This window comes from Schistocerca americana, chromosome 4 (assembly GCF_021461395.2).
Source record: "Schistocerca americana isolate TAMUIC-IGC-003095 chromosome 4, iqSchAmer2.1, whole genome shotgun sequence".
NCBI lineage: Eukaryota > Metazoa > Arthropoda > Insecta > Orthoptera > Acrididae > Schistocerca > Schistocerca americana.
Window position 1 is genome coordinate 842,083,729 of NC_060122.1, and position 27,987 is coordinate 842,111,715.

Consider the following 27,987-nt stretch of genomic DNA (forward strand, 5'->3'; position numbering starts at 1 on the left):
AGCTGCAGACAGTGCTTGAACCAATTTCAGACGATAAGGTTTCATAACTAACCTTTTTCGTAGAACTCTCCATACAGTTGATTGTGGAATTAGCAGCTCTCTACTAGCTCTGCGAGTCGATGGATGCGTGCTACATTTTCATCACTCGTTCTCGGCCGTCCAGAACTTTTCCCTTTGCACAAACACCCATTCTCTGTAAACTGTTTATACCAACGTATAATACACCACCTATCACGAGGTTTAACACCATACTTCGTTCGAAATGCACGCTGAACAACTGTCGTCGATTCACTTCTGCCGTACTCAATAACACAAAAAGCTTTCTGTTGAGCGGTCGCCATCTTAGCACAACTGACGCTGACGCCTAGTCAGCAGCGCCTCAAGCGAACAAATGTACAACTAAATGATACTTTATAGCTCCCTTAATTCGCCGACAGATAGTGCTTAGCTCTGCCTTTTGTCGTTGCAGAGTTTTAAATTCCTAAAGTTGTGGTATTCTTTTTGAATCACCCTGTATATAGCCACACGTGTGCCTGCAAATTTCTGAACATTGCCCCGAGCGTGGAAATGGCGTTCGATACCCAATAAAATGTCCAGAATTTCTGACAAGTCCGAATGTGGGAACAGGGTGACACTCGTCTACCGTTTCCTTATCCATAGACATGTATCTCACTGGCAGATGTATTTAAACTTTATACTGGTATCTACTGTTTTGTGTTGTATTTTAAGTCCACTTTATAACGATGTCCGTTTGTTGAAACTCCACCGAAATCAAATTATGGCTACGCCTGTGCATGATCATCATCATCATCACAGCCGCCTTCCATTCTCTGATGAATGTCACTCGGTTTGACATCTTATTCTGATAGCGCGTTTCTTAACTGATTCTGACCGACGGCCTGCGCAGAGTTCCGTTGTTTACACTGTAACAACAAACCGTTTTCTGTTAATGCTTCCCTCCAACAGCAGCTGTAGAGGAGATTCTACTGAGTAGTCCAGTATATGCTGTATAGCAGAGCTGCCAGGCAAATTGTGCAAATCGGCTAATTCCTTGTGGAAAAGATTTCAGCTAGGATGAAATTAATACTCAGTGAATGGCGAGATTTGTATGTTGACCGTTCGAACTTTGTGTGCAAAAACAGTCACCCTCCAATAACTTCGGACTGGGAGGAGACTGATAGTTCAAATTCGGTCCATCGGTGTGTCGAACCCTGGTCTAATTTAGGCCTTAACCGTTTGAAACAATATTCCTTCGTTTGGATTTTACATGCAATAGCCGCGCGGGGTAGCCGAACGGTCTGGGGGCCTTGTCATGGTTCGCGCGGCTCCCCCCGTCGGAGGTTCGAGTCCTCCCTCGGACGTACGTGTGTGTGTCTGTGTGTGTGTGTGTGTGTGTGTGTGTCGTCCTTAGCGTCCTTAGCGTAAGTTAGTTTAAGTTAGATCAAGTAGCGTGTAAGCTTAGGGACCGAAGACCTCAGCAGTTTGGTCCCATAAGACCTTACCACAAATTTCCAAATTACATGCTATAAAGATGTGTGTCTTGGATGTTTTCGAAGTGCGCTGCTTCTACACTTTAAATTTGTACGAATCGGTTTAAACTCTGCACGAAAGATGATAAATGGATAAAATCAAAAGGAGTTTTTTTATCCAATAACCTTTATCCGTTGTCGAGATGCAATGATTTAAAGTCAAGCTAAATGTAGCATGTAAAATTCGTTCTTTCGTCTTGAGCTGAATACGTGCAAACGGTTTAAAGTGAACCAGATAAATAAAAAATGCATCCTTAAGGTAAAATTGAAAACTTGCTTTCAAAAATCTAGCTTCGGATTGATTTTCCGTGCCAACTTCTTTTTCATTTACGCGAGCCACTTCTGTGTTTCACAGTTGTGCTAATCGGCTTTAATTTTGTAAGAAGGTAGACAAATACTCGTAGATGGAAATAATGGTCGACCTATATTTTTTTGTGGAAGTTTTATGCGCTTGCCATGATATAAGCAACATGATTCGAAAGACAATAAAAATATACTGGATCAGTCGTGAACAAAAATCTACATCGGTTGTCAAGCTATTGCAGTCTAATGTCAAAATTAGAGTAAAACTTGGGGAACAGAATGAAAAATTTTCCTATTGTAACACAAAAAATGTTAATATATCGTGACCAGAATTAGTCATGTAAAAGAGGGCAACCAGATTTTCGACTTACCTGGCAGCTTCAAACCAATTGAAGTCAAAACCTGTTGACATATTCGCCATTTTTTACGAGTTAACCTCACTTCCGCAGCGCAGTGAGCTCTGTCGGACCCACCCTCTGTTACACGTATGGTGAGGGGTGTGAGAGCAAATAAACAGAAATTTATGTGCTTCTGGAGAGTGGGACGCATCTACAGTGGAAAGTATCCGAGAGTGAGGGTGCATCTATAATCCCAGAGTGGGGAATTGTGCATCCTGAACGGGTGACATGATCGCATGTGTCATATTACACGATATGACGTTATGCATCAGGCTACTTCACTTGAGACGGTGAATTACATTACGTAACACGGGTAGTAACAATAACAGTTAAAAAAAGCGTGAATATGTCAAGATATTTTGAGTTAAACGACTTTAAAGCTTCCAGATAAGTAGAAAGCTAGTTCCCTTTCCTTCACATCCCGATTCTGCCAAGGACAAATCGGCTTTTTTGTGCTACGATATTAACGTTTGTATTTCTCGAAACAGCGTCGGGGAACTGACCAAAGCCGGGCGGGGTGGCCGAGCGGTTCTAGGCGCTACATTCTGGAACCGCTCGACTGCTACGGTAGCAAGTTAGAATCCTGTCTCGGGCATGGATGTGTGTAATGTCCCTAGGTTAGTTAGGTTTAAGTAGTTCTGAGTTCCAGGGGACTGATGACCTCAGAAGTTAAGTCCCATAGTTCTCAGAGCCATTTGAACCATTTGAACTGACGAAACGTGAACCGCTAAATTGGATCGAACAGAAATGTTTGGTCTGTCACGATGGAGACAGTAGATCACACAATCCAACATACGTTGTTAGTAATCAAGTATTTCATTGTAATAAAAGTTTTCCAGAAACGCCAAGAATTAATGAACTTCGCACGAGTGCAGACGTTGCCGTTCCAGGGGAGCAACATTCGCAATTTATTTCAATCACGGCTGAATAAAGATGAACAGAGCGAACAGACAAGCATTTTTTTAAAGAATGCTGCTATTCTGAGAAAAGTGTCTTGAAATCTACAGTGCAGTATAGAATCCACCTCGGGCACATTAATGTTTTAATAGGCGTCGTTCCTTCCACTGCACACAATAGCATGGCGCCAGGCCGTTAGCTCGAGCAGTCTCACACCCCTCTCCCTCCCCCCTCCTCCACACCATCCAACACCCGCCCTTCCACCCTCACCCCCTTCCCGACACCCTCGCGGCTGAGGCCGCCGTAACTCTCTGCTTGCGCACTCCTCCAATTACAAGAGATAATCGCTTTCATTTATTTCCGCACGAGTGCAGACGTCGCCGTTCCAGGGGAGCAACATTCGCAATTTATTTCAATCACGGCTGAATAAAGATGAACAGACTTTCTGTGTGAAATACCCCGCAGGTAGGCGGGATAAGAAATGACTCTAAAAGCACGGCGCGAGAAGAACCTTGCAGCGAAGCCTCTACTGTTACACTGGTGTAAGTCATTCCGACAACTTCTTCCTTATAGTGCACCAACAGTGTGAAATGAAGCTGTTTTCGGGATACGCGAAAGTATAATGAGCGTAATTACTAGCATAGTGCCGTCAATGTTGCATTTGCTTTAGCCAGATGAACAGTTCAGTGGCGTTTGGACTCTCGTGTTTCTACTACAAGGTTCGCGTCTAGATGTTTTACTTCTTTCCTGAGAAACAGAACATTTTGAAAAATGAGAATAAAATCCAAAAGTTGATATAGCTCGTTTTGCTCATCCACTTCCTTTCATTAAGAGACAAAAAGCATTCTTCCTCTTGAAAAATAGGCCTTTTTTTGTGAAATACTGCAGATTGACTTTGAGGGCTGAATCTTTGAGTCGGGGTTGATCACCGAAGCTCACTTTCGGTCTTTCTCCCTGTTATAATCTGTCTACACTGGAGGGACCGACAGTTACTTAATTAAATCCTCCTTAACCCTAAAAAATTTAGAAAAAAAATATTTTGGTTGCTGTATGGAGGCCCATCACGATATTGTTTCCAACTTCATTTCAGTTGCTTCTTTTATCGTAAACTACGACAGATACGAAGCGAGAAAAATTAATCACCAAAACTGAGAATATTTTCGTATTAATATAGCTGAACCCGGTAGTTTTTGCGCAGTCTAGGGCTAATGTACAAAGAATTATTGTTTTTAGGCCTCCGTACCTGAATCGACAGAAAAGGAACCCATTATAGGAACTTTTTGCTATCTGTCTGTCCGTCTGTCTGTTAAGAACCCTTTCTCTTATGAAAAACGTTTCAATATGTCGCATACTAAGGTCAGTGCAATCAAAAGATACACCCATTTATGACATCTATTTCCACATTCGCGAACTCTCTCATCAAAATCTATACCGTACTTCCCGCTGACCTAAAATCATGAAATTTGGCAAGAAAGAAGGTTTCACGGTACAAGTAGGAAAAATTCCTAAACTGTCAATTTGTGATTTTATCACACGCCAGTCTTCTGGGTTATCGGGATACATCGTAATTAACAGCTATGTTAATGTTCTGTGGTGCACAGGATGTAAATTATTGAACCTTGTAAGCGCATTGTCATATCGCTAGCTTAGTTGTGGAGTATCTTTGCGGGCAGCCGCGTCTGTAGAGAGTCGAGCGCGGAACACGAAACTGTTATGTTGTGTAGTGTGTGTAGCTCTGCATGTGAGAGGCAGTGTTAGTATTCAGGTTGAAGTGTTTCTACAAGTGCTGTTGCAGTAAAGTGATGAAATATGGAAGTGATTCAGAGGAAAGTTCCTAATAATGTAATGGAAAATGAGCAGTGCCGTCGATAACGGTTTTGCGTATCCTCTCGTTGCGTGTCGCACAGCATCGATCATCCGCGCCGTGTTAGGTCTCCCAGGACGAACTGATGTGAATCAGCATAAATTAGTTACCGCAAAAGAGTGCAGTCAAGTGCCAGTGTCTAGTAGCGAGCGTGAGATCGTGCGTTCGATCATCGCGTTTCCGCATTATCAACAATCAGCCGCGCCGCGACGGTTACGCGCGCGCTCGTACAAGTGAGAAATGAGAAACTGAAAAATTAACTTTACCAACAGTGTTGTATCATTACTAGTGATAAGGAGGACTATTACCAGGAATCTGTATGTGTGACGAGCGTAAGAACTTTCATGCGACCATTCGGCTTCCGCATCATCAACAATCATCCGCGCCGTGTTCGGTTACGCGTACGCTGGTCCTAGTGATTTTTGTGAACAGATAATCATCCATTAACTGCGATGAACACTTATGAATTAGAATGTGAACAGTGCAACGTGCGATTTTCTTTTATCGTCTCAGAATATACACTCCTGGAAATGGAAAAAAGAACACATTGACACCGGTGTGTCAGACCCACCATACTTGCTCCGGACACTGCGAGAGGGCTGTACAAGCAATGATCACACGCACGGCACAGCGGACACACCAGGAACCGCGGTGTTGGCCGTCGAATGGCGCTAGCTGCGCAGCATTTGTGCACCGCCGCCGTCAGTGTCAGCCAGTTTGCCGTGGCATACGGAGCTCCATCGCAGTCTTTAACACTGGTAGCATGCCGCGACAGCGTGGACGTGAACCGTATGTGCAGTTGACGGACTTTGAGCGAGGGCGTATAGTGGGCATGCGGGAGGCCGGGTGGACGTATCGCCGAATTGCTCAATACGTGGGGCGTGAGTTCTCCACAGTACATCGATGTTGTCGCCAGTGGTCGGCGGAAGGTGCACGTGCCCGTCGACCTGGGACCGGACCACAGCGACGCACGGATGCACGCCAAGACCGTAGGATCCTACGCAGTGCCGTAGGGGACCGCACCGCCACTTCCCAGCAAATTAGGGACACTGTTGCTCCTGGGGTATCGGCGAGGACCATTCGCAACCGTCTCCATGAAGCTGGGCTACGGTCCCGCACACCGTTAGGCCGTCTTCCGCTCACGCCCCAACATCGTGCAGCCCGCCTCCAGTGGTGTCGCGACAGGCGTGAATGGAGGGACGAATGGAGACGTGTCGTCTTCAGCGATGAGAGTCGCTTCTGCCTTGGTGCCAATGATGGTCGTATGCGTGTTTGGCGCCGTGCAGGTGAGCGCCACAATCAGGACTGCATACGACCGAGGCACACAGGGCCAACACCCGGCATCATGGTCTGGGGAGCGATCTCCTACACTGGCCGTACACCACTGGTGATCGTCGAGGGGACACTGAATAGTGCACGGTACATCCAAACCGTCATCGAACCCATCGTTCTACCATTCCTAGACTGGCAAGGGAACTTGCTGTTCCAACAGGACAATGCACGTCCGCATGTATCCCGTGCCACCCAACGTGCTCTAGAAGGTGTAAGTCAACTACCCTGGCCAGCAAGATCTCCGGATCTGTCCCCCATTGAGCATGTTTGGGACTGGATGAAGCGTCGTCTCACGCGGTCTGCACGTCCAGCACGAACGCTGGTCCAACTGAGGCGCCAGGTGGAAATGGCGTGGCAAGCCGTTCCACAGGACTACATCCAGCATCTCTACGATCGTCTCCATGGGAGAATAGCAGCCTGCATTGCTGCGAAAGGTGGATATACACTGTACTAGTGCCGACATTGTGCATGCTCTGTTGCCTGTGTCTATGTGCATGTGGTTCTGTCAGTGTGACCATGTGATGTATCTGACCCCAGGAATGTGTCAATAAAGTTTCCCCTTCCTGGGACAATGAATTCACGGTGTTCTTATTTCAATTTCCAGGAGTGTAGTTGTTCATACCAGACGTAGAACGGTGTTGTGTTTTAACGTTGAGTGGTTCCCCTAAACCCGCCTGTATATTTCGATGGATAATTTCAAGTAAGCCAGCAGCAGTTGGGGCAGAACAGCACGATCGCCGCGGGATTACCAGGTACGTGCTGTGGACAGGGCGCGCTGGTCAAGAAACGACAAACAGATAAAAGGACCCCACCCATTCGTACTCCCGGGCGTGTTACAACCTGTTTAATAGAGTTTCTATTTGTTCATCAGTTCCGTTGTATATAATGAATATGTCATCAACAAATCTGCAGTAGTGTACACTTTTCTGGATAATTATGTCTTCGGTTTTAAGAAGTTTATTTTGAAGGTGGCTAATGAAAACCAGCTTTAAAGAACACATTGACTGTTTCAGACTTGGAAATTCGAATAAATCAGCTATAGCGAAACATATACATGAAACACGACATTATGTTAGAATAGCCAATGATCTAGAAGTACTACATAATTTAGCAAAGATCTGGAAAATGGACATCTTGGAGGAAATGGAAATATTCATCCATGGCCACAAGGGGAATAACAAGATCCTGACTGAAATTACAGATTTCAAAAATTCACATTTCTTTTCCGATTTCTCTACAGTACCTTCGGAATAAAAGATGGATAACATCACAGTCTTTTGACTGTAGCCCCAGCTATAGCTTAGAAATATGTAAAATAAATAGTTCTTATATCATCATTTGTACAATAATATTGTAACTGATGCTCAGTTGGTAATATATTTCGTCAGCCTGCATCTGTATTACGATAACAAGACGTGCAGAAGACATGTAAACAGCTGACACCACATAGATTGACAGATCGTTGGTCAAATCGAAGCCAACCGTATTTTGACGGCCATCTTGTCCACTACACTACAGATTTGTTTTTGTGATCGTGTTTCCAAGTTACTGGTACGTTTGTGAAACAATGTGAAAAGTGATCAAGCAAGCCAAGAGAGCCACAGATATGGAAACACCTCAGCTCGTCACAACGCGACTGCCACGCCATAAGAACGAAGTGAGTTACTGTTACAAGACAGTTTCATGCAAACATCAGTCCAGCTTACAAAGTGACACCGCCTCTTCCTTTGTTTTCTCTTCTTCCACAGAATAACCACAGCATTTATGAAAAGACTTTTTGATACCTGTATGATGTTATTGTGAAATTGTTTTTTTTTGTAATGCCATACAGCCTGATGATGAGGTATTCCCTCGAAACATAAGTAAATAATACGAGGGCAGTTCAATAAGTAATGCAACACATTTTTTTTCTCGGCCAATTTTGGTTGAAAAAACCGGAAATTTCTTGTGGAATATTTTCAAACATTCCCGCTTCGTCTCGTATAGTTTCATTGACTTCCGACAGGTGGCAGCGCTGTACGGAGCTGTTAAAATGGCGTCTGTAACGGATGTGCGTTGCAAACAACGGGCAGTGATCGAGTTTCTTTTGGCGGAAAACCAGGGCATCTCAGATATTCATAGGCGCTTGCAGAAAGTCTACGGTGATCTGGCAGTGGACAAAAGCACGGTGAGTCGTTGGGCAAAGCGTGTGTCATCATCGCCGCAAGGTCAAGCAAGACTGTCTGATCTCCCGCGTGCGGGCCGGCCGTGCACAGCTGTGACTCCTGCAATGGCGGAGCGTGCGAACACACTCGTTCGAGATGATCGACGGATCACCATCAAACAACTCAGTGCTCAACTTGACATCTCTGTTGGTAGTGCTGTCACAATTGTTCACCAGTTGGGATATTCAAAGGTTTGTTCCCGCTGGGTCCCTCGTTGTCTAACCGAACACCATAAAGAGCAAAAGAGAACCATCTGTGCGGAATTGCTTGCTCGTCATGTGGCTGAGGGTGACAATTTCTTGTCAAAGATTGTTACAGGCGATGAAACATGGGTTCATCACTTCGAACCTGAAACAAAACGGCAATCAATGGAGTGGCGCCACACCCACTCCCCTACCAACAAAAAGTTTAAAGCCATACCCTCAGCCGGTAAAGTCGTGGTTACAGTCTTCTGGGACGCTGAAGGGGTTATTCTGTTCGATGTCCTTCCCCATGGTCAAACGATCAACTCTGAAGTGTATTGTGCTACTCTTCAGAAATTGAAGAAACGACTTCAGCGTGTTCATAGGCACAAAAATCTGAACGAAATTCTCCTTCTTCATGACAACGCAAGACCTCACACAAGTCTTCGCACCCGAGAGGAGCTCACAAAACTTCAGTGGACTGTTCTTCCTCATGCACCCTACAGCCCCGATCTCGCACCGTCGGATTTCCATATGTTTGGCCCAATGAAGGACGCAATCCGTGGGAGGCACTACGCGGATGATGAAGAAGTTATTGATGCAGTACGACGTTGGCTCCGACATCGACCAGTGGAATGGTACCGTGCAGGCATACAGGCCCTCATTTCAAGGTGGCGTAAGGCCGTAGCATTGAATGGAGATTACGTTGAAAAATAGTGTTGTGTAGCTAAAAGATTGGGGAATAACCTGGTGTATTTCAATGCTGAATAAAACAACCCCTGTTTCAGAAAAAAAATGTGTTGCATTACTTATCGAACTGCCCTCGTACATTATATAACTGGTAGCGGTAGATAAAAACCTTGACATACTGTATGTGTGGTGTGACGCTGCTGTTACGCACCTGGCGTTCTGCGGCCCCACAGACTTGGGCTCATAGGAGGAGCTGGCGGAGACCGCGGAGTCCGGGATGCGGCCCTCCTCCATGCCGAGCGCCGAGTGGCAGCCCCCGGAAGCTGCTGTGGGCAGAAAAGACGACCGGTTCGGTCTCAGAGGGCGCAGGTGTGGGCAGTGCTCAGGGGCTGCCAGTGGTTCTCTGCAGCTGACACTAAGGAACAGGGACACCAATAAAACAAAATCTACCCTTCATTTTGCAGTTAACTGGCAGACGGAGAACATACGAGGTGTGTTGGAAGGATACTAAACCAAACTGAGAGCATACTGACAAAATTTGTGTGTGGAGAACTGAACGGTCGTCATACCAGAGATTAAGTACAGGGTTATTACAAATGATTGAAGCGATTTCACAGCTCTACAATAACTTTATTATTTCAGATATTTTCACAATGCTTTGCACACACATACAAAAACACAAAAAGTTTTTTTAGGCAGTCACAAATGTTCGATATGTGCCCCTTTAGTGATTCGGTAGACATCAAGCCGATAATCAAGTTCCTCCCACACTCGGCGCAGCATGTCCCCATCAATGAGTTCGAAAGCATCGTTGATGCGAGCTCGCAGTTCTGGCACGTTTCTTGGTAGAGGAGGTTTAAACACTGAATCTTTCACATAACCCCACAGAAAGAAATCGCATGGGGTTAAGTCGGGAGAGCGTGGAGGCCATGACATGAATTGCTGATCATGATCTCCACCACGACCGATCCATCGGTTTTCCAATCTCCTGTTTAAGAAATGCCGAACATCACGATGGAAGTGCGGTGGAGCACCATCCTGTTGAAAGATGAAGTCGGCGCTGTCGGTCTCCAGTTGTGGCATGAGCCAATTTTCCAGCATGTCCAGATACACGTGTCCTGTAACGTTTTTTTCGCAGAAGAAAAAGGGGCCGTAAACTTTAAACCGTGAGATTGCACAAAACACGTTAACTTTTAGTGAATTGCGAATTTGCTGCACGAATGCGTGAGGATTCTCTACCGCCCAGATTCGCACATTGTGTCTGTTCACTTCACCATTAAGAAAAAATGTTGCTTCATCACTGAAAACAAGTTTCGCACTGAACGCATCCTCTTCCATGAGCTGTTGCAACCGCGCCGAAAATTCAAAGCGTTTGACTTTGTCATTGGGTGTCAGGGCTTGTAGCAATTGTAAACGGTAAGGCTTCTGTTTTAGCCTTTTCCGTAAGATTTTCCAAACCGTCGGCTGTGGTACGTTTAGCTCCCTGCTTGCTTTATTCGTCGACTTCCGCGTGTGAAACTTGCCCGCACGCGTTCAACCGTTTCATCGCTCACTGCAGGCCGACCCGTTGATTTCCCCTTACAGAGGCATCCAGAACCTTTAAACAGCGCATACCATCGCCGAATGGAGTTAGCAGTTGGTGGATCTTTGTTGAACATCGTCCTGAAGTGTCGTTGCACTGTTATGACTGACTGATGTGAGTGCATTTCAAGCACGACATACGCTTTCTCGGCTCCTGTCGCCATTTTGTCTCACTGCACTCTCGAGCGCTCTGGCGGCAGAAACCTGAAGCGCGGCTTCAGCCGAACAAAACTTTATGAGTTTTTCTACGTATCTGTAATGTGTCGTGACCATATGTCAATGAATGGAGCTACAGTGAATTTATGAAATCGCTTCAATCATTTGTAATAGCCCTGTACATGGCAGTAGCAAATAATTTTATTTGCAGAACTTAATATCTACGTTTACAGTCAAAAAATCAAAGTAACACTGAAATGACGGGTATTGGTAGCAGATCAGAAATCGAACCAAAACTGCTCAAGCGAGGAAAGGCATCCGAACCTCATGAGGTACCTATGCAGTTGTGAACAGGTTATGCAAAAGAACTTGCTTCCATTCTAGTTTGTCGTAGGTCGTTAGTACAATGAATCAAAAATAACAGTGTTCTAATCAGTAACGGCTGCCAACGCGAGCAATTTCGTAGTGTTGCCCTGGGTGTAGGAAAGCAACTTCAGTCACTGGATAAACGAATCCAGCTTGTTTAACAGTAGGTTTGTTACACAGCATTATTGATAAACGAATCCAGGTTGTTTAACATTAGGTTTGTTTCACAGTATTACTAATAAAAAGCTCCATTTCTAGAAATTATATACAACCGCTTGCTCGAGTCTTTTAACAGTTGTACAGCTCACACAAATACGCAAGAAAGGATACAAAACAGATCCGCTATATTATAGAATTAGCCCACCATATATTTGAAATCTATTTGTATTAGAATCCTGTAAGATACGAAATACCTCGAAGAGAACAATGTATTCACACTAGCCAACACGTACTCAGAAAATACCGCTGTGCTCCACCACAACTGGCCCTTCTTTGAGAGGAAGTAATGACTGCTATCGACACGGGATTTGATTTCATTTTTCTCAGAAAGCCATTGACACAGTTCATCACAAGCAACTTCTAATGGAACTGCATGCCTATGAGCCGGCCGTGGTGGCCGAGCGGTTCTAAGCGCTTCAGTCCAGAACCGCGCGACTGCTACGGTCGCAGGTTCGAATCCTGCCTCGGGCATGGATATGGGTGCTGTCCTTAGGTTAGTTCTAGGGGACTGATGACCTCAGATGTTAAGTCCCATAGTGCTCAGAGCCTTTTTTTTTATTTTGCATGCCTATGGGGTATCGTATTTGTTGTGCGACTCGATTCGCAGTTTCCTGCCAGAAATGTCACACTGCGCTTGTCCATCCATTTCTGGGGTACATGAAAAAAATTATTATCGTGAAATGCGGGAGAGCGTGTCATGGATTTGATAAGCGAGTTGGAGCGGCAATTACTGAAACGAAGACGATTTTCTTTACGTGGAATTAAAATTACCTTTTCTCTCCGACGATGGCCATGTAGACTCCAACATACGTAGAAACAACTGACCGTCGCAAAAGAAAAAAAGAAATATTAAAGTAGTCAGAGCACGCAATTAAGGATTAAGATGTTCATTTGTCTCAGAGTGGAATGGTGCATAAATACTGTGATAGTGACTCTCTGAACCCTGAGCCAAAGACTTAAGTGTGAACTGCAGCGTAATCATGCACACGTGAATCTAGGACAGTTTTCGAGCAAACAACGCCAAGATAACTGCGTGCAATGGACATTTGGAGCTTAGTACCTCACAAAGAGCCATCGATCACAGCGGCACATGAAGCTATGTATCTTCGATGGGCCGAACAACACGTAAACTGGACAGCTCCTGGCTGATTGCTGCTGGCGTGGAGTGTCTTCCAGTGAGTCGCGATTTCCCCTGTTCTCAAATGATGCGAGACGTCGTGTGTGTAACCACGGCCCAATGAGGCGTTTAACCTGGAGTGTGCAGTTCAGGATTTTATTGGAGTGTTTTTCGTCCAAAGATTTCAGCTCGCTCATATAGGTTCCCATTTATTTCAACATTCACGGCTGCCAAAAAAATTTGGTCTCTCTGGTAAATCTTCGTGATGAGTATGCTGTGGATACTCCCACGTTACAAGACGAATAACAGAAGTGATCACGTGGTTATATGAATACGATCATGGTTCGAAGTACACTGGTGCAGCCTATCACGCCTTTACTGGCTCGCTAAACAGGTCGTTGTTAATCACATAGGATATGTCTGTAACTACACGGGTGTCCAAAAGTAAACCAACAAACGGAAATTTTGCAAATTTGTGTTTATTTTTCCAGAAAACAGTATAAAACGGTGATGATAAAGTAGGAACAAGGTAAAGAATACAGAAAGTAAAAAACTGTAACATGCCTAACGGTAGACAGAAATTTTCTTCCTTTTTTTCCAACTTAAGGGGCTCCGGAAAGGCTCAAAATCACGAAAAGTTCAAGTTTTACTTTTTTGCGTTTTCTGAATCTGCAGACTATTACCTTTTAATAGATATATAATTTATTCAATTCCGAAGACTACAACTATTTTTAAATTTTTTTTGGAATGTGTTCTACATGGGCGTGACCCACTGTGGCGCTGTTAAACTGCTGTCAAATGGTGTTATTATTAACGTCCGTGTTCATCAGGTACATTTTAGTGATGTGAGATAAAGTATGTGTTGTGGCTAACCTGTGATGGTTCAATATATATCGCTGGTGTGATTGTCGATTGTTTCATGTTTATTTACTCTGTCGTTATCTCTAAAATATTCGTAAATAATTCTGTTTCTTGAGTCTCTGTTTTGTTGAAGTATAATAATGAGTAAAAGTAAAGTTATTAGAAATCCTCTGAAGGCTTTTAAGAAAAGGAGAAATGTTGGAAAGCCAAAGGTATGTGTTATTACTGTAAACAATAAAGACGATAACCAAGTGAGTGAACCTAACCTCTCAAGTACACCTGCCCATAGCAGTCAAAGTGGGAAAGAAAATACTTCACAGAAGAAGCTTGGTTCAATGAGTGAAAACTATGAATGTTTTATGGGCGAATCGGATGTGAATGAAATATTTGATATGTCGGTTCTCAAAGGAACTTTTTCAAACTGTGTAAGATGTATTCATTGTAGTGAAGTTGGTCTGGAACTCTCCATAATAAAGCACGTAGGACTTGCTAGTGAAATACAACTGAAATGTGATAAGTGTTCATACATGACCACCCTTTGGAACAGTGTTGCAGTAACTGCAACTGAAGAAAATGGTAGCAAAATCTACGAACACAACAACGAGCGATGCTTGCTTTAGACAAGGAACGCCTTCGGGCTGCAGACAGGGCTGTAAAGAGTCTAGAAATACAAGCAAGAGCAAACAGGAGGAGGAACAAGAGGAAGCTGGAGGAGGAGTTTGCAGAGGATGAAGATAATCCATCCTATGGACCTGGAATGCACTAAAAAGTTAATCCAATCTTTGTCGCTCGATTCCCAAAACTTTTATTTTCTCATACTAATTACATGTTTTATAAGGATCTTCCAAACATATTTGTTTCAAACTTTCAGTAAATGTTACACAGTACCTTCTGCATAATTTAATACAGCCTTTTCCAAAAAACTGTATATTTTTGAATATATAAATAAAAAATTGCAAAAAAATGTTGTGAATTTTCATTACAATTGAAAAAAAATCATCTTTAATAACTGAACTAAAATTTTGTAAAATCCCTGTGTTAAGTTGTAGCGTATGTTCCAATAAATAATCTGTAAAAAGTTCAACTTCCTACCTCAAATACTTTGCGAGAAAAGATGTAATTTATAAGCGGTATTTTAACATTGCAAGTATAGGGCGTTCCGGAGCCCCTTAACGGATTTGCACACAATTCCGACAACTGGTTAATGTGCTCAATATGAGGTGTGACCACCATTGGCACCAACGCAGGCCTGACAACGGCGGGGCATGCTGTGACTGATACCATCAATCTCATGTTGAGGCACTAACGCCAATTCTTCTTGTAGAGCTACTCTCAGGTCTTGAGGAGTGGATGGTGGATGCTGACGTGATGCAGCCCTTCTTGTTAGTGCATCCCAGACGTGCTCTATGGGATTCAAATCGGGAGAGCGTGCAGGCTACGCCATTTGTGCAGTATTTTCTTTTCCACGAAAACATCAACCACCCACGCTCTATGAGGTGGAGCATTATCATTCATCAGTACGAAGTCTGGGTCCACAGAACCCGGAAACAACCGCACATGAGGTCCCAAGATCTAATCCCAATACCTGAAAGCACTAAAACGTTGCTAATTCACCAGTTCAATTTCATGAAGAGGTGTTCGAGTGCTCAACATAATCCCTGCCCACACCACTAGAGATCCTCCTCGATAGCGACCTCTCCCCACAAAGTTTGGGTCACGAAATCGTGTACCATGTTCCCTCCAGATGCGAATCCGTCGAGAATCCCTCTCCAGACCAAATCAGGACCCATCTGTGAAAAGAACAATGGTGCACTGCTCGGCCGTCCTGGGGGATTGTTGAAGACTCCACTCTCGACGTTTCCTTCTGTGAAGACACGTAAGAGGTTCACATACCCCAGGCCTCCGACAAGCAGGGTCACTCTGCCGAAGCCTTCTGTTCACCGTGTGCCTCGACACAACACGTCTAGTGGATACTGCGAGTTCAGATGCCAGTTTCCGAGCAGTGCTAAGGCGTACCGTCGTGCCCTTACAGCCAATTAACGGTCTTCACTTACTGACGTCACATGGGCTCTGTAAACTGTCGCCACATCCGAGAAACCACAGAGCGATTTACTTTAAGCTATCGGGCCTCATCACTTTCCTACTGTCCTGCTTCCATTCTTCCAATGTTCCTCCACCCCAGAGACGCGGGTTGGCGTCTTCTCTTGTGACATACTGCACCGTTCGTGACTGTGTACACGGCAATTGTGAATGTGAAAATGGTTCAAATGGCTCTGAGCACTATGCGACTTATCTTCTGAGGTCATCAGTCGCCTAGAACTTAGAACTAATTAAACCTAACTAACCTAAAGCCATCCATGCCCGAGGCAGGATTCGGACCTGCGACCGTAGCGGTCGCTCGGCTCCAGACTGTAGCGCCTAGAACCGCACGGCCACTACGGCCGGCTGCGAATGTGAGACTAGCCACGAACGCTTTTCGCGGATGATGCTGTAGTATACAGAGAAGTTGCAGCATTAGAAAATTGTAGCGAAATGCAGGAAGATCTGCAGCGGATAGGCACTTGGTGCAGGGAGTGGCAACTGACCCTTAACATAGACAAATGTAATGTATTGCGAATACATAGAAAGAAGGATCCTTTATTGTATGATTATATGATAGCGGAACAAACACTGGTAGCAGTTACTTCTGTAAAATATCTGGGAGTATGCGTGCGGAACGATTTGAAGTGGAATGATCATATAAAATTAATTGTTGGTAAGGCGGGTACCAGGTTGAGATTCATTGGGAGAGTCGTTAGAAAATGTAGTCCATCAACAAAGGAGGTGGCGTACAAAACACTTGAGTATTGCTCATCAGTGTGGGATCCGTACCAGATCGGGTTGATGGAGGAGATAGAGAAGATCCAAAGAAGAGCGGCGCGTTTCTTCACAGGGTTATTTGGTAACCGTGATAGCGTTACGGAGATGTTTAACAAACTGAAGTGGCAGACTCTGCAAGAGAGGCGCTCTGCATCGCGCTGTAGCTTGCTCGCCAGGTTTCGAGAGGGTGCGTTTCTGGATGAGGTATCGAATATATTGCTTCGCCCTACTTATATCTCCCGAGGAGATCACGAATGTAAAATTAGAGAGATTAGAGCGGGCACGGAGGCTTTCAGACAGTCGTTCTTCCCGCGAACCATACGCGACTGGAACAGGAAAGGGAGGTAATGACAGTGGCACGTAAAGTGCCCTCCGCCACACACCGTTGGGTGGCTTGCGGAGTATAAATGTAGATGTAGATGTAGAACGCTACCCCGTTTGATAGGCGCCCTGACTTCAGCGTTGGCGTTGTTGTCCGTGGACCGGAATGCCATCTTCCGTGCAGAACACGATCTAACGGGCATCTGTTGACAGTTTGTATGATTATATTGTGAATTAGACACAGGATGGAGAAATAACGGTTTATTGCTTTAATTTTGGACACCAGGGTATTCGGTTCAAAGAGTGAAACGTAGACATCAATATCAGCGCAGTTTGATAAATCTGCAGAGGATAATTATAAGCTTCTGCTAAATATGGGTTACGTGAAGAAATTTGTAGGTTCTCTTCCTCGTACGACACGATTACCAAGGCTGGAGACGGTGTTAGACAATATTAGCGTGACGTCTACTGGGGTGACTATTTATTCATCCTACTTAGCGGGACCTTTAAAATGCGAGGGGTGCACAGAAATTTAGTTCCGATCGGTCGCGAAGTGGAAACCGCAATGAAAATCCGAAAATCCGTAGAAACTTTGCACAGATTTCTTGGATAGCGGCTCTAGTATGCCCGTAGATGGGGTGACGTTGCACTTTGCAGTTATGAGCGTACAGCGAACACGTAAAGATGTAAAAGAAAAAGAAATAGCGCGTCCAGCCAAGGAGTGCCTGCCAAGAGATTTCGCCCGATTTCATGGAACACAATGTAATTGTCATACATTATTTCCTTCTCCCTTACAATTGTCGGCCGCACACTGCAGGCGTAATGAAGTCTCTGTTGTCGCTTGTTCGATGGGAAGTGCTCCACCGCCCACCATGCTGCCCGGGAGTGGCTCCCCCTGATTTTCATCTCTGCTCACATCACACGCTGGTGGCTACCTTCCACGATGAGAAATTGGAAAGTTGGTACAAAGCTACGGCAAATGTCTAAGTCAGAGGAACGATTATGCAGAGAAGTAGATGGAAGGCGTAGTTATTGCAACAAGTAAAATATTTCTGATTTTCACCGTGTTCACGACTTCGCGACCGATGGAACTTACTTAACGGACAGCCCGTCTATTGTCGATCACACGACACCATACGGTGGTACAGAAAAAAACATTTTTCGAAATTTCATTTCAGATCACCACGGACATTGTTGGAATGGTGACTACGTGTATATGTGACTCCCCTAAACGTAGTGTCCTTAGTACACGTAATTTGTGCCAATGGAACTGTCGAGTGGTAGTTAACGAGTGACAAAATCAATTCGCACCACACTTCTTCTATTGTCTATGTATTTTGCGGCAACGGCCTTGCCGCAGTGGATACACCGGTTCCCCTGAGAAAACCGCAGTTAAGCGCTGTCGGGCGTGGTCGGCACTTGGATCGGTGACAATCCAAGCCGCCATGCGCTGTTGCCATTTTTCAGGGTTCACTCAGCCTCGTGATGCCAACTGCGGAGCTACTCGACCGAATAGTAGCGGCTTCGGTCAAGAATACCATCATAACGACCGGGAGAGCGGTGTGCTGACCCCACGCCCCTCCTATCCGCGTTCTCCACTGAGGATGACACGGCGGTCGGATGGTCCCGGTAGGCCACTCGTGGCCTGAAGACGGAGGGTTTATGTATTTTGCACTCTATAGGAGAAATGGGAATAAAATTTGTGGCCGGCCGATGTGGCCGAGCGGTCCCTGGTGTTTCAGTCCGGAACCGCCCGACTGCTACGGTCACAGGTTCGAATCCTGCGTCGGGCATGGATGTGTGTGATGTCCTTCGGTTAGTTAAGTTTAAGTAGTTCTAAGTTCTAGGGGACTGATGACCTCAGACATTGAGTCCCATAGTGCTCAGAGCCGTTTGAACCAAGGTTTGTGCATATATTGTTTGATGTTAAAGCATTCGTGGAATTTCGAAACAAGCACAAAAACACCATATGCCACTTATAGGGTGGTATACAGTACCAGTGCGTGGCTGGCGCCACACATTTTACGGAACTCCTTGTGGAACTGAAACATGCGGATCGTGCTTATCACAACTTTCATGCCGCGTGTTTGAACCTTTAAGGAATAAAGGAAGAGGAAAGTCGTTGATTTGGAATTCTGAAGGTCGGAAAGTGATGTCAGCTGTTTTCAATAGCACCGTGTGCCCGATGTCTTGGTAGACCACGATCCTATCTCTGCAGAATCGCTACACGAGCTACTAGAAGTTACCCTTCTTACATCAAGCATTAAAAATCTTCTCGCAAACATCTAACATTAAAATACGATTTCCAAATGAGAAACACACTGTGCAGTCTCTCCCTATGTACAGAATGTAGACAGCGATCGATACCCCTGCTTACTTCGTCCGGATGCACAAATATGCTAATCATTTACATGCAATACACTTTATGTGAATTTGACGTCTGCTATATGCCGAGTTCATGGTGTTGCCATTTTAATGGCCAGTAGTGTACCAGTCACTGCTACCCGACGCCCCTTGTCATTTCCAGTGTGACGGCATTCTGCTCCGCTTAGGTGTAGGCCTACGTGAGGTCTCAAAACGCGGAGTCCACCACGAACTGAGCTCAGCGGATTAACGGAAACCGTGGAATTGAGGTTGCACGTGTTGCAAGAATGCTTCGTAGCAGAACTAGCCAGAAATTTCTTGATACAGGACGCCATATGAAATAGCCCATTTACCCTTTGTTTTGATTATCAGTCTTATGACAGATTTAGCACATCTTAACATGTTTCCCAAGTATTCCTATCCATGCCACTACTGCGGAGAAACTTCGCATTTCTAAGCAGCCCATTTAATTTTCAACACCTTTATTTAGTAACAGCGTAAATGCTTCGCTTATCTTCTATCATGATTTTTCCCACAGGCCATGTTTCACATTCATCGAAACCTCTGCTTCAAAGGCACATCCTCAAAAATGTCTTTCTCAGATTAGGCCTGTGTATGATACTGATAGATTAGTTTCAGCCGAGAATTCGGTCTCTACATGTGCTACTCTGATTCTTCACAGCTTCTTAGGATCTTTCTTCTTGCGTTGTTTTGCAGAACAGCAGCAGAAAACCCTCATTTCATCTACATCCTGATCCCCAGTTATGGTATTCAATTTATCTCTATCCTCATCTCTACTTGTTGTTGTTGTTGTCTTCAGTCCTGAGACAGGTTTGATGCAGCTCCTCATGGTACTCTTTCCTGTGCAAGCTTCTTCATCTCCCAGTACTTACTGCAACCTACATCCTTCTGAATCTGCTTAATGTATTCATCTCTTGGCCTCCCTAAACGATTTTTACCCTCCACGCTGCCCTCCAATGCTAAATTTGTGATCCCTTCTTCTTGTCAAGTTGTGCTACAAACTTCCCTTCTCCCCAACTCTATTCAATACCTCCTCATTAGTTATGTGATCTACCCATCTAATCTTCAGTATTCTTCTGTAGCACCACATTTCGAAAGCTTCTATTCTCTTCTTGTCCAAAGTGGTTATCATCCATGCTTCACTTCCATACATGGCTACACTCCATAACAATACTTTCAGAAACGTCTGCCTAACACTTGAATCTATACTCGATGTTAACAAATTTCTCTTCTTCAGAAACGCTTTCCTTGCCATTGCCAGTCTACATTTTATATCCTCTCTACTTCGACCATCATCAGTTATTTTGCTCCCCAAATAGCAAAACTCTTTTACTACTTTAAGTGTCTCATTTCCTAAACTAATTCCCTCAGCATCACCCAATTTAATTCGATTACATTCCATTATCCTCGTTTTCCTTTTGTTGATGTTCATCTTATATCTTCGTTTCAAGACACTGTCCATTTCGTTCAACTGCTCTTCCAAGTCCTTTGCTGTCTGTGACAGAATTACAATGTCATCGGCGAACCTCAAAGTTTTTACTTCTTCTCCATGAATTTTAATACCTACTCCGAATTTTTCTTTTGTTTCCTTTACTGCTTGCTCAATATACAGATTGAATAACATCGGGGAGAGGCGACAACCCTGTCTCACTCCTTTCCCAACCACTGCTTCCCTTTCATGCCCCTCGACTCTTATAACTGTCATCTGGTTCCTGTACAAATTGTAAATAACCTTTCGCTCCCTGAATTTTACCTCTGCGACCATTAGAATTTGAAAGAGAGTATTCCAGTCAACATTGTCAAAAGCTTTCTCTAAGTCTACAAATGCTAGAAACGTTGGTTTGCCTTTCCTTAATCTATCTTCTAAGATAAGTCGTAAGAGCAGTATTACCTCACGTGTTCGAATATTTCTACGGAATCCAAACTGATCTTCCCCGAGGTCGGCTTCTACCAGTTTTTCCATTCGTCTGTAAAGAATTCGCGTTAGAATTTTGCAGCTGTGACTTATTAAACTGATAGTTCAGTAATTTTCACATCTGTAAACACCTGGTATTGGAATTATTACATTCTTCTTGAGTCTGACGGTAATTCGCTTGTCTCATACAGCTTGCTCACCAAATGGTAGAGTTTTGTCAGGACTGGCTCTCCCAAGGCCGTCAGTAGTTCTAATGGAGTGTTGTCTACTCCCGGGGCCATGTTTCGACTCAGGTCTCTCAGTTCTCTGTCAAACTCTTCACGCAGTATCTTATCTCCCATTTCATCTTCATCTACATCCTCTTCCATTTCCATAATATTGTCCTCAAGTAAATCGCCATTGTATAGACCCTCTATGTACTCCATCCACCTTTCTGCTTTCTCTTCTTTGCCTAGAACTGGGTTTCCAACTGAGCGCTTGATATTCATACAAGTGGTTTTCTTTTCTCCAAAGGTCTCTTTAATCTTCCTGTGGGTAGTATCTGTCTTACCCCTAGTGAGATAAGCCTCTACATCCTTACATTTGCCCTCTAGCCATGCCTACTTAGCCGTTTTGCACTTCCTGTCTATCTCATTTTTGAGACGTTTGTATTCATTTTTGCCTGCTTCATTTACTGCATTTTTATATTTTCTCCTTTCATCAATTAAATTCAATATTTCTTTTGTCACCCAAGGATTTCTACTAGCCCTCGTCTTTTTACCTACTTGATTGTCTTCTGCCTTCACTACTTCATCCCTCAGAGCTACCTATTCTTCTTCTACTGTATTTCTTTTCCCCATTTGTGACAGTTGTTCCCTTATGCTCTCCCTGAAACTCTGTACAACCTCTGGTTCTTTCAGTTTATCCAGGTCCCATCTCCTTAAATTCCCACCTTTTTGCAGTTTCTTCAGTTTTAATCTACAATTCAATAGATTGTGGTCAGGGTCCACATCTGCCCCTGGAAATGTCTTACAATTTAAAACATGGTTCCTAAATCTCTGTCTTACCGTTATATAATTTATCTGATACCTTCTAGTATCTCCAGGATTCTTCTATGACTACAACCATCTTTTAAGATTCTTGAAACAAGTGTTAACTATGATTAAGTTATGCTGTGTGCAAAGTTCTACCAGGCGGCTTCCTCTTTCATTTCTTACCCCCAATCCATATTCAACTACTACGTTTCCTTCTCGTCCCATTCCTACTCTCGAATTCCAGTCACCCATGACTATTAAATTTTCGTCTCCCTTCACTACCTGAATAATTTCTTTTATCTCATCATACATTTCATCAATTTCTTCACCATCTGCAGAGCTAGTTGGCATATAAACTTGTACTAATGTAGTAGGCATGGGCTTCGTGTCTATCTTGGCCACAATAATGCGTTGACTATGCTGTCTGTAGTAGCTTACCCGCACTCCTATTTTTTTATTCATTATTAAACCTACTCCTGCATTACCCCTATTTGATTTTGTATTTATAGCCCTGGAATGTCAGATCACTTAATCGGGCAGGTAGGTTAGAAAATTTAAAAAGGGAAATGGATAGGTTAAAGTTAGATATAGTGGGAATTAGTGAAGTTCGGTGGCAGGCGGAACAAGACTTTTGGTCAGGTGATTACAGGGTTATAAATACAAAAACAAATAGGGGTAATGCAGGAGAAGGTTTAATAATGAATAAAAAAAAATAGGAGTGCGGGTTAGCTACTACAAACAGCATAGTGGTGGTGGCGGTTAGTGATTAACGTCCCGTCGACAACGAGGTCATTAGAGACGGAGCGCAAGCTCGGGTTAGGGAAGGATTGGGAAGGAAATCGGCCGTGCCCTTTCAAAGGAACCATCCCGGCATTTGCCTGAAACGATTTAGGGAAATCACGGAAAACCTAAATCAGGATGGCCGGAGACGGGATTGAACCGTCGTCCTCCCGAATGCGAGTCCAGTGTGCTAACCACTGCGCCACCTCGCTCGGTACAGCATAGTGAACGCATTATTGTGGCCCAGATAGATACAAAGCCCATGCCTACTACAGTAGTACAAGTGTAGATGCCAACTAGCTCTGCAGATGATGAAGAAATTGATGAAATGTGTGACGAGATAAAAGAAATTATTCAGGTAGTGAAGGGAGACGAAAATTTAATAGTCATGGGTGACTGGAATTCGTCAGTAGGAAAAGGGAAAGAAGGAAACATAGTAGGTGAATATGGATTGGGTGAAGAAATGAAAGAGGAAGCCGCCTTGTAGAATTTTGCACAGAGCATAACTTAATCATAGCTAACACTAGGTTCGAGAATCATAAAAGAAGGTTGTATACCTGGAAGAATCCTGGAGATACTAAAAGGTATCAGATAGATTATATAATGGTAAGACAGAGATTTAGGAACCAGGTTTTAAATTGTAAGACATTTCTAGGGGCAGATGTGGATTCTGACCACAATCTATTGGTTATGAACTGCAGATTGAAACTGAAGAAACTGCAAAAAGGTGCGAATTTAAGGAGATGGAACCTGGATAAACTGAAAGAACCAGAGGTTGTAGAGTGTTTCAGGGAGAGCATAAAGGAACAATTGACAGGAATGAGGGAAAGAAATACAGTAGAAAAAGAATGGGTAGCTCTGAGGGATGAAGTAGTGAAGGCAGCAGAGGATCAAGTAGGTAAAAAGACGAGGGCTAATAGAAATCCTTGGGTAACAGAAGAAATATTGAATTTAATTGATGAAAGGAGAAAATATAAAAATGCAGTAAATGAAGCAGGCAAAAAGGAATACAAATGTCTCAAAAATGAGATCGACAGGAAGTGCAAAATGGCTAAGCAAGGATGGCTAGAGGACAAATGTAAGGATGTAGAGGCTTGTCTCACTACAGAAAAACAAGAGAGACCTTTGGAGAGAAGAGAACCACTTGTATGAATATCAAGAGCTCAGATGGCAACCCAGTTCTAAGCAAAGAAGGGAAGGCAGAAAGGTGGAAGGAGTATATAGAGGGTTTATACAAGGGCGATGTACTTGAGGCCAATATTATGGAAATGGAAGAGGATGAAGATGAAACGGGAGATAAGATACTGCGTGAAGAGTTTGACAGAGCACTGAAAGACCTGAGTCGAAACAAGGCCCCGGGAGTAGACAACATTCCATTAGAACTACTGATGGCCTTGGGAGAGCCAGTCATGACAAAACTCTACCATCTGGTGAGCAAGATGTATGAGACAGGCGAAATATCCACAGACTTCAAGAAGAATATAATAATTCCAATCCCAATGAAAGCAGGTGTTGACAGATGTGAAAATTACCGAACTATCAGTTTAATAAGTCACAGCTGCAAAATACTAATGCGAGTTCTTTACAGACGAATGGGAAAACTGGTAGAAGCCGACCTCGGGGAAGATCAGTTTGGATTCCGTAGAAATGTTGGAAAACGTGAGGCAATACTGACCTTACGACTTATCTTAGAAGAAAGATTAAGAAAAGGCAAACCTACGTTTCTAGCATTTGTAGACTTAGAGAAAGCTTTTGACAACGTTAACTGGAATACTCTCTTTCAAATTCTGAAGGTGGCAGGGGTAAAATACAGGGAGCGAAAGGCTATTTACAATTTGGACAGAAACCAGATGGCAGTTATAAGAGTCGAGGGGCATGAAAGGGAAGCAGTGGTTGGGAAAGGAGTGAGACAGGGTTGTCACCTCTCCCCGATGTTATTCAATCTGTATATTGAGCAAGCAGTAAAGGAAACAAAAGAAAAATTCGGAGTAGGTATTAAAATTCATGGAGAAGAAGTAAAAACTTTGAGGTTCGCCGATGACATTGTAATTCTGTCAGAGACAGCAAAGGACTTGGAAGAGCAGTTGAACGAAATGGACAGTGTCTTGAAAGGAGGATATAAGATGAACATCAACAAAAGCAAAACGAGGATAATGGAATGTAGTCAAATTAAATCGGGTGATGCTGAGGGGATAAGATTAGGAAATGAGATACTTAAAGTAGTAAAGGAGTTTTGCTATTTAGGGAGTAAAATAACTGATGATGGTCGAAGTAGAGAGGATATAAAATGTAGACTGGCAATGGCAAGGAAATCGTTTCTGAAGAAGAGAAATTTGTTGACATCGAGTATAGATTTAAGTGTCAGGAAGTCGTTTCTGAAAGTATTGTTATGGAGTGTAGCCATGTATGGAAGTGAAGCATGGATGATAACCACTTTGGACAAGAAGAGAATAGAAGCTTTCGAAATGTGGTGCTACAGAAGAATGCTGAAGATTAGGTGGGTAGATCACGTAACTAATGAGGAGGTATTGAATAGGATTGGGGAGAAGAGAAGTTTGTGGCACAACTTGACTAGAAGAAGGGATCGGTTGGTAGGAAATGTTTGGAGGCATCAAGGGATCACAAATTTAGCATTGGAGGGCAGCGTGGAGGGTAAAAATCGTAGAGGGAGACCAAGAGATCAATACACTAAGCAGATTCAGAATGATGTAGGTGGCAGTAGGTACTGGGAGATGAAGATGCTTTCACAGGATAGAGTAGCATGGAGAGCTGCATCAAACCAGTCTCAGGACTGAAGACCACAACAACAACAACAATAACAACAACCTTGTATTCACCTGACCAAAAGTCTTGTTCCTCCAGCCACAGAACTTCACTAATTCCCACTATATCTCACTTTAACCTATCCATTTCCCTTTTAAAATTTTCTAACCTATCTGCCTGATTAAGGGATCTGACATTCCACGCTCCACTTCGTAGAACGCCAGTTTTCTTTCTCCTGATAACGACGTCCTCTTGAGTAGTCCCCGCCCGGAGATCCGAATGGGAGACTATTTTACCTCCAGAGTATTTTACCCAAGAGGACGCAATCATCATTTAACCATACGGTAAAGCTGCATGTCCTCGGGAAAAATTACGCTTTAGTTTCCCCTTGCTTTCAGCCGTTCGCAGTACCAGCACAGCAAGGCCGTTTTGGTTAGTGTTACAAGGCCAGATCAGTCAGTCATCCAGACTGTTGCCCCTGCAACTACTGAAAAGGCTGCTGCCCCTCTTCAGAACCACACGTTTGTCTGGCCTCTACGGTACGGCCATCTGTATCGCTGAGGCACTCAAGCCTCCCCACCAACGGCAAGGTCCATGGTTCATTGGGGGGGGGGGGTCATCTCTGGTATCCCTCATTATTTCCCTCTTTCTCTGGTTTCCTCTGAGTTCGTATTCTCTGTTCATCAGACTGCTTGGTCCATTCAATGGGCCCAGTAATTCTTTCTTTCATGGAGGACACTGGGTGACAAGTTTTTTCACTTCACCTGTACCCAGTGGATACCTTACAGCTAGAAAAAGGTAACTCGTTAATGAAAGGTGCCTAATACGCGGAAGAAGAGTGCCTGCTGTTTTGGGAAAGCGCGGCATCGCCTTCGTTCCTCCGCCTCTTGTCGTGGTCTGCAATTCACGATTAGCTTTTCATATTTTCCGCCATGTTAGGGAGGTTTTACGTTGGTTTTCTAATATAGGAAGTATGGTGTATTTTTCATAAGCATCATGTTGAATAATGTCACAGTGCTGTGCTTTCGGCTGCACTTTTCAAGCTAAGAAGCGATGGAAACTTTGCACGCTTCTGATGAATAGATGCTGCATTAAGAAGAATCTGGCTGATGAAAAATCAAATGACCTAACCAGAAGGCTACAAGAGAAGATCGACTGTGTGCAGTGAGTACAATATTCATGCATTAAGGTAAATTATAATATTTAAGATTCAGAGCAGGTCACACAACAAAGTTTTGAAGATTTTTAACTTGAACAGTTTCTGATGAATGTTGTTGCATAATGTTGTGAGGTTAAATTTTTAACGAATTGTTGCTTTTCTTTGTGGGCAACTGTTTAAAATACAGAAAAAAATATGTCGCATAACGGGGACAACAGGGAAGATTCTCGTTTCATTTTGTAGCAAATGTGAAACCCCTGGAGCATGCTTTTCTCGTCCGTGTACTTAAAACTGAAACAAAATGAGAAAAGCATAAAACACATGCAAATGTCAAGGTTATGATGTACTCGATTAATTAAATCCTCAGTATTTTATAGCCGTTTCTACACTGCAGTAAACTATTTCAAACATACGTACCAGACATAGTATGGTTTTAATACGTTGTTACACATGAAACGTAACGAAAATAAGTGGCAAAAAATGAATATTAGTTAAGAGGAGGTGTTAATTTTTTAAATTAGTTTCGGACAGTTTAGTAAATGGTATGGAACATATGAGGAAGTGTCCTAGTTTACTTCTCTAACATTTTGTGCACATCGTGTGCTAAAGTTATCAATAATGGTTGCAAAATTGTTTTGCTGCACATTTCTTTGCTTCTGCACGTAATTGTAATAGACAGTTAAAAATGTTTAGCACTTTTAATGATAACGATGGTGAAGTGATATGTTGATACTAATTTTACTGATTATTAGAACCACTTCATTCTAGACTAATTGGGAACCTAGAGAGCTGATAGGTTGGCGAAACTTAAATCCAATGCTGTACCAATAATTTTTTGTCGTCGCAAGTCACCCAGTGCTATGCGAGGCCCCAGCTCAGAGGAAACACGTGTTTGAAATACATTCTGTGGAAGCAGCTAATGTAGAAAAATTCCTTTTATAGGTGCAGTAGCTTCAAAATTTTAGTCATGCTATCATATGCTGCTGACCACGATTGTCTGAAGTACCGGTACCAACAATTCTGATTTTAAAGTTTGGTCAATAGGACGTATAACGTTTGGCCCATCACCATGCTGTAGCTGAAAATTGAAGTC

The 27,987-nt window shown here is 43.6% G+C and overlaps 1 protein-coding gene across 1 annotated transcript in view; it reads right to left on the bottom strand.

Annotated features, from left to right (window-relative positions):
- LOC124613855 (epithelial discoidin domain-containing receptor 1-like) overlaps positions 1-27,987 on the bottom strand; it is a 616,622-nt gene that overhangs the window by 474,187 nt on the left and 114,448 nt on the right. Inside the window, 1 exon segment of the mRNA XM_047142580.1 lies at positions 9,611-9,725. Within this exon segment, the coding sequence (XP_046998536.1) occupies positions 9,611-9,725 (115 nt within the window).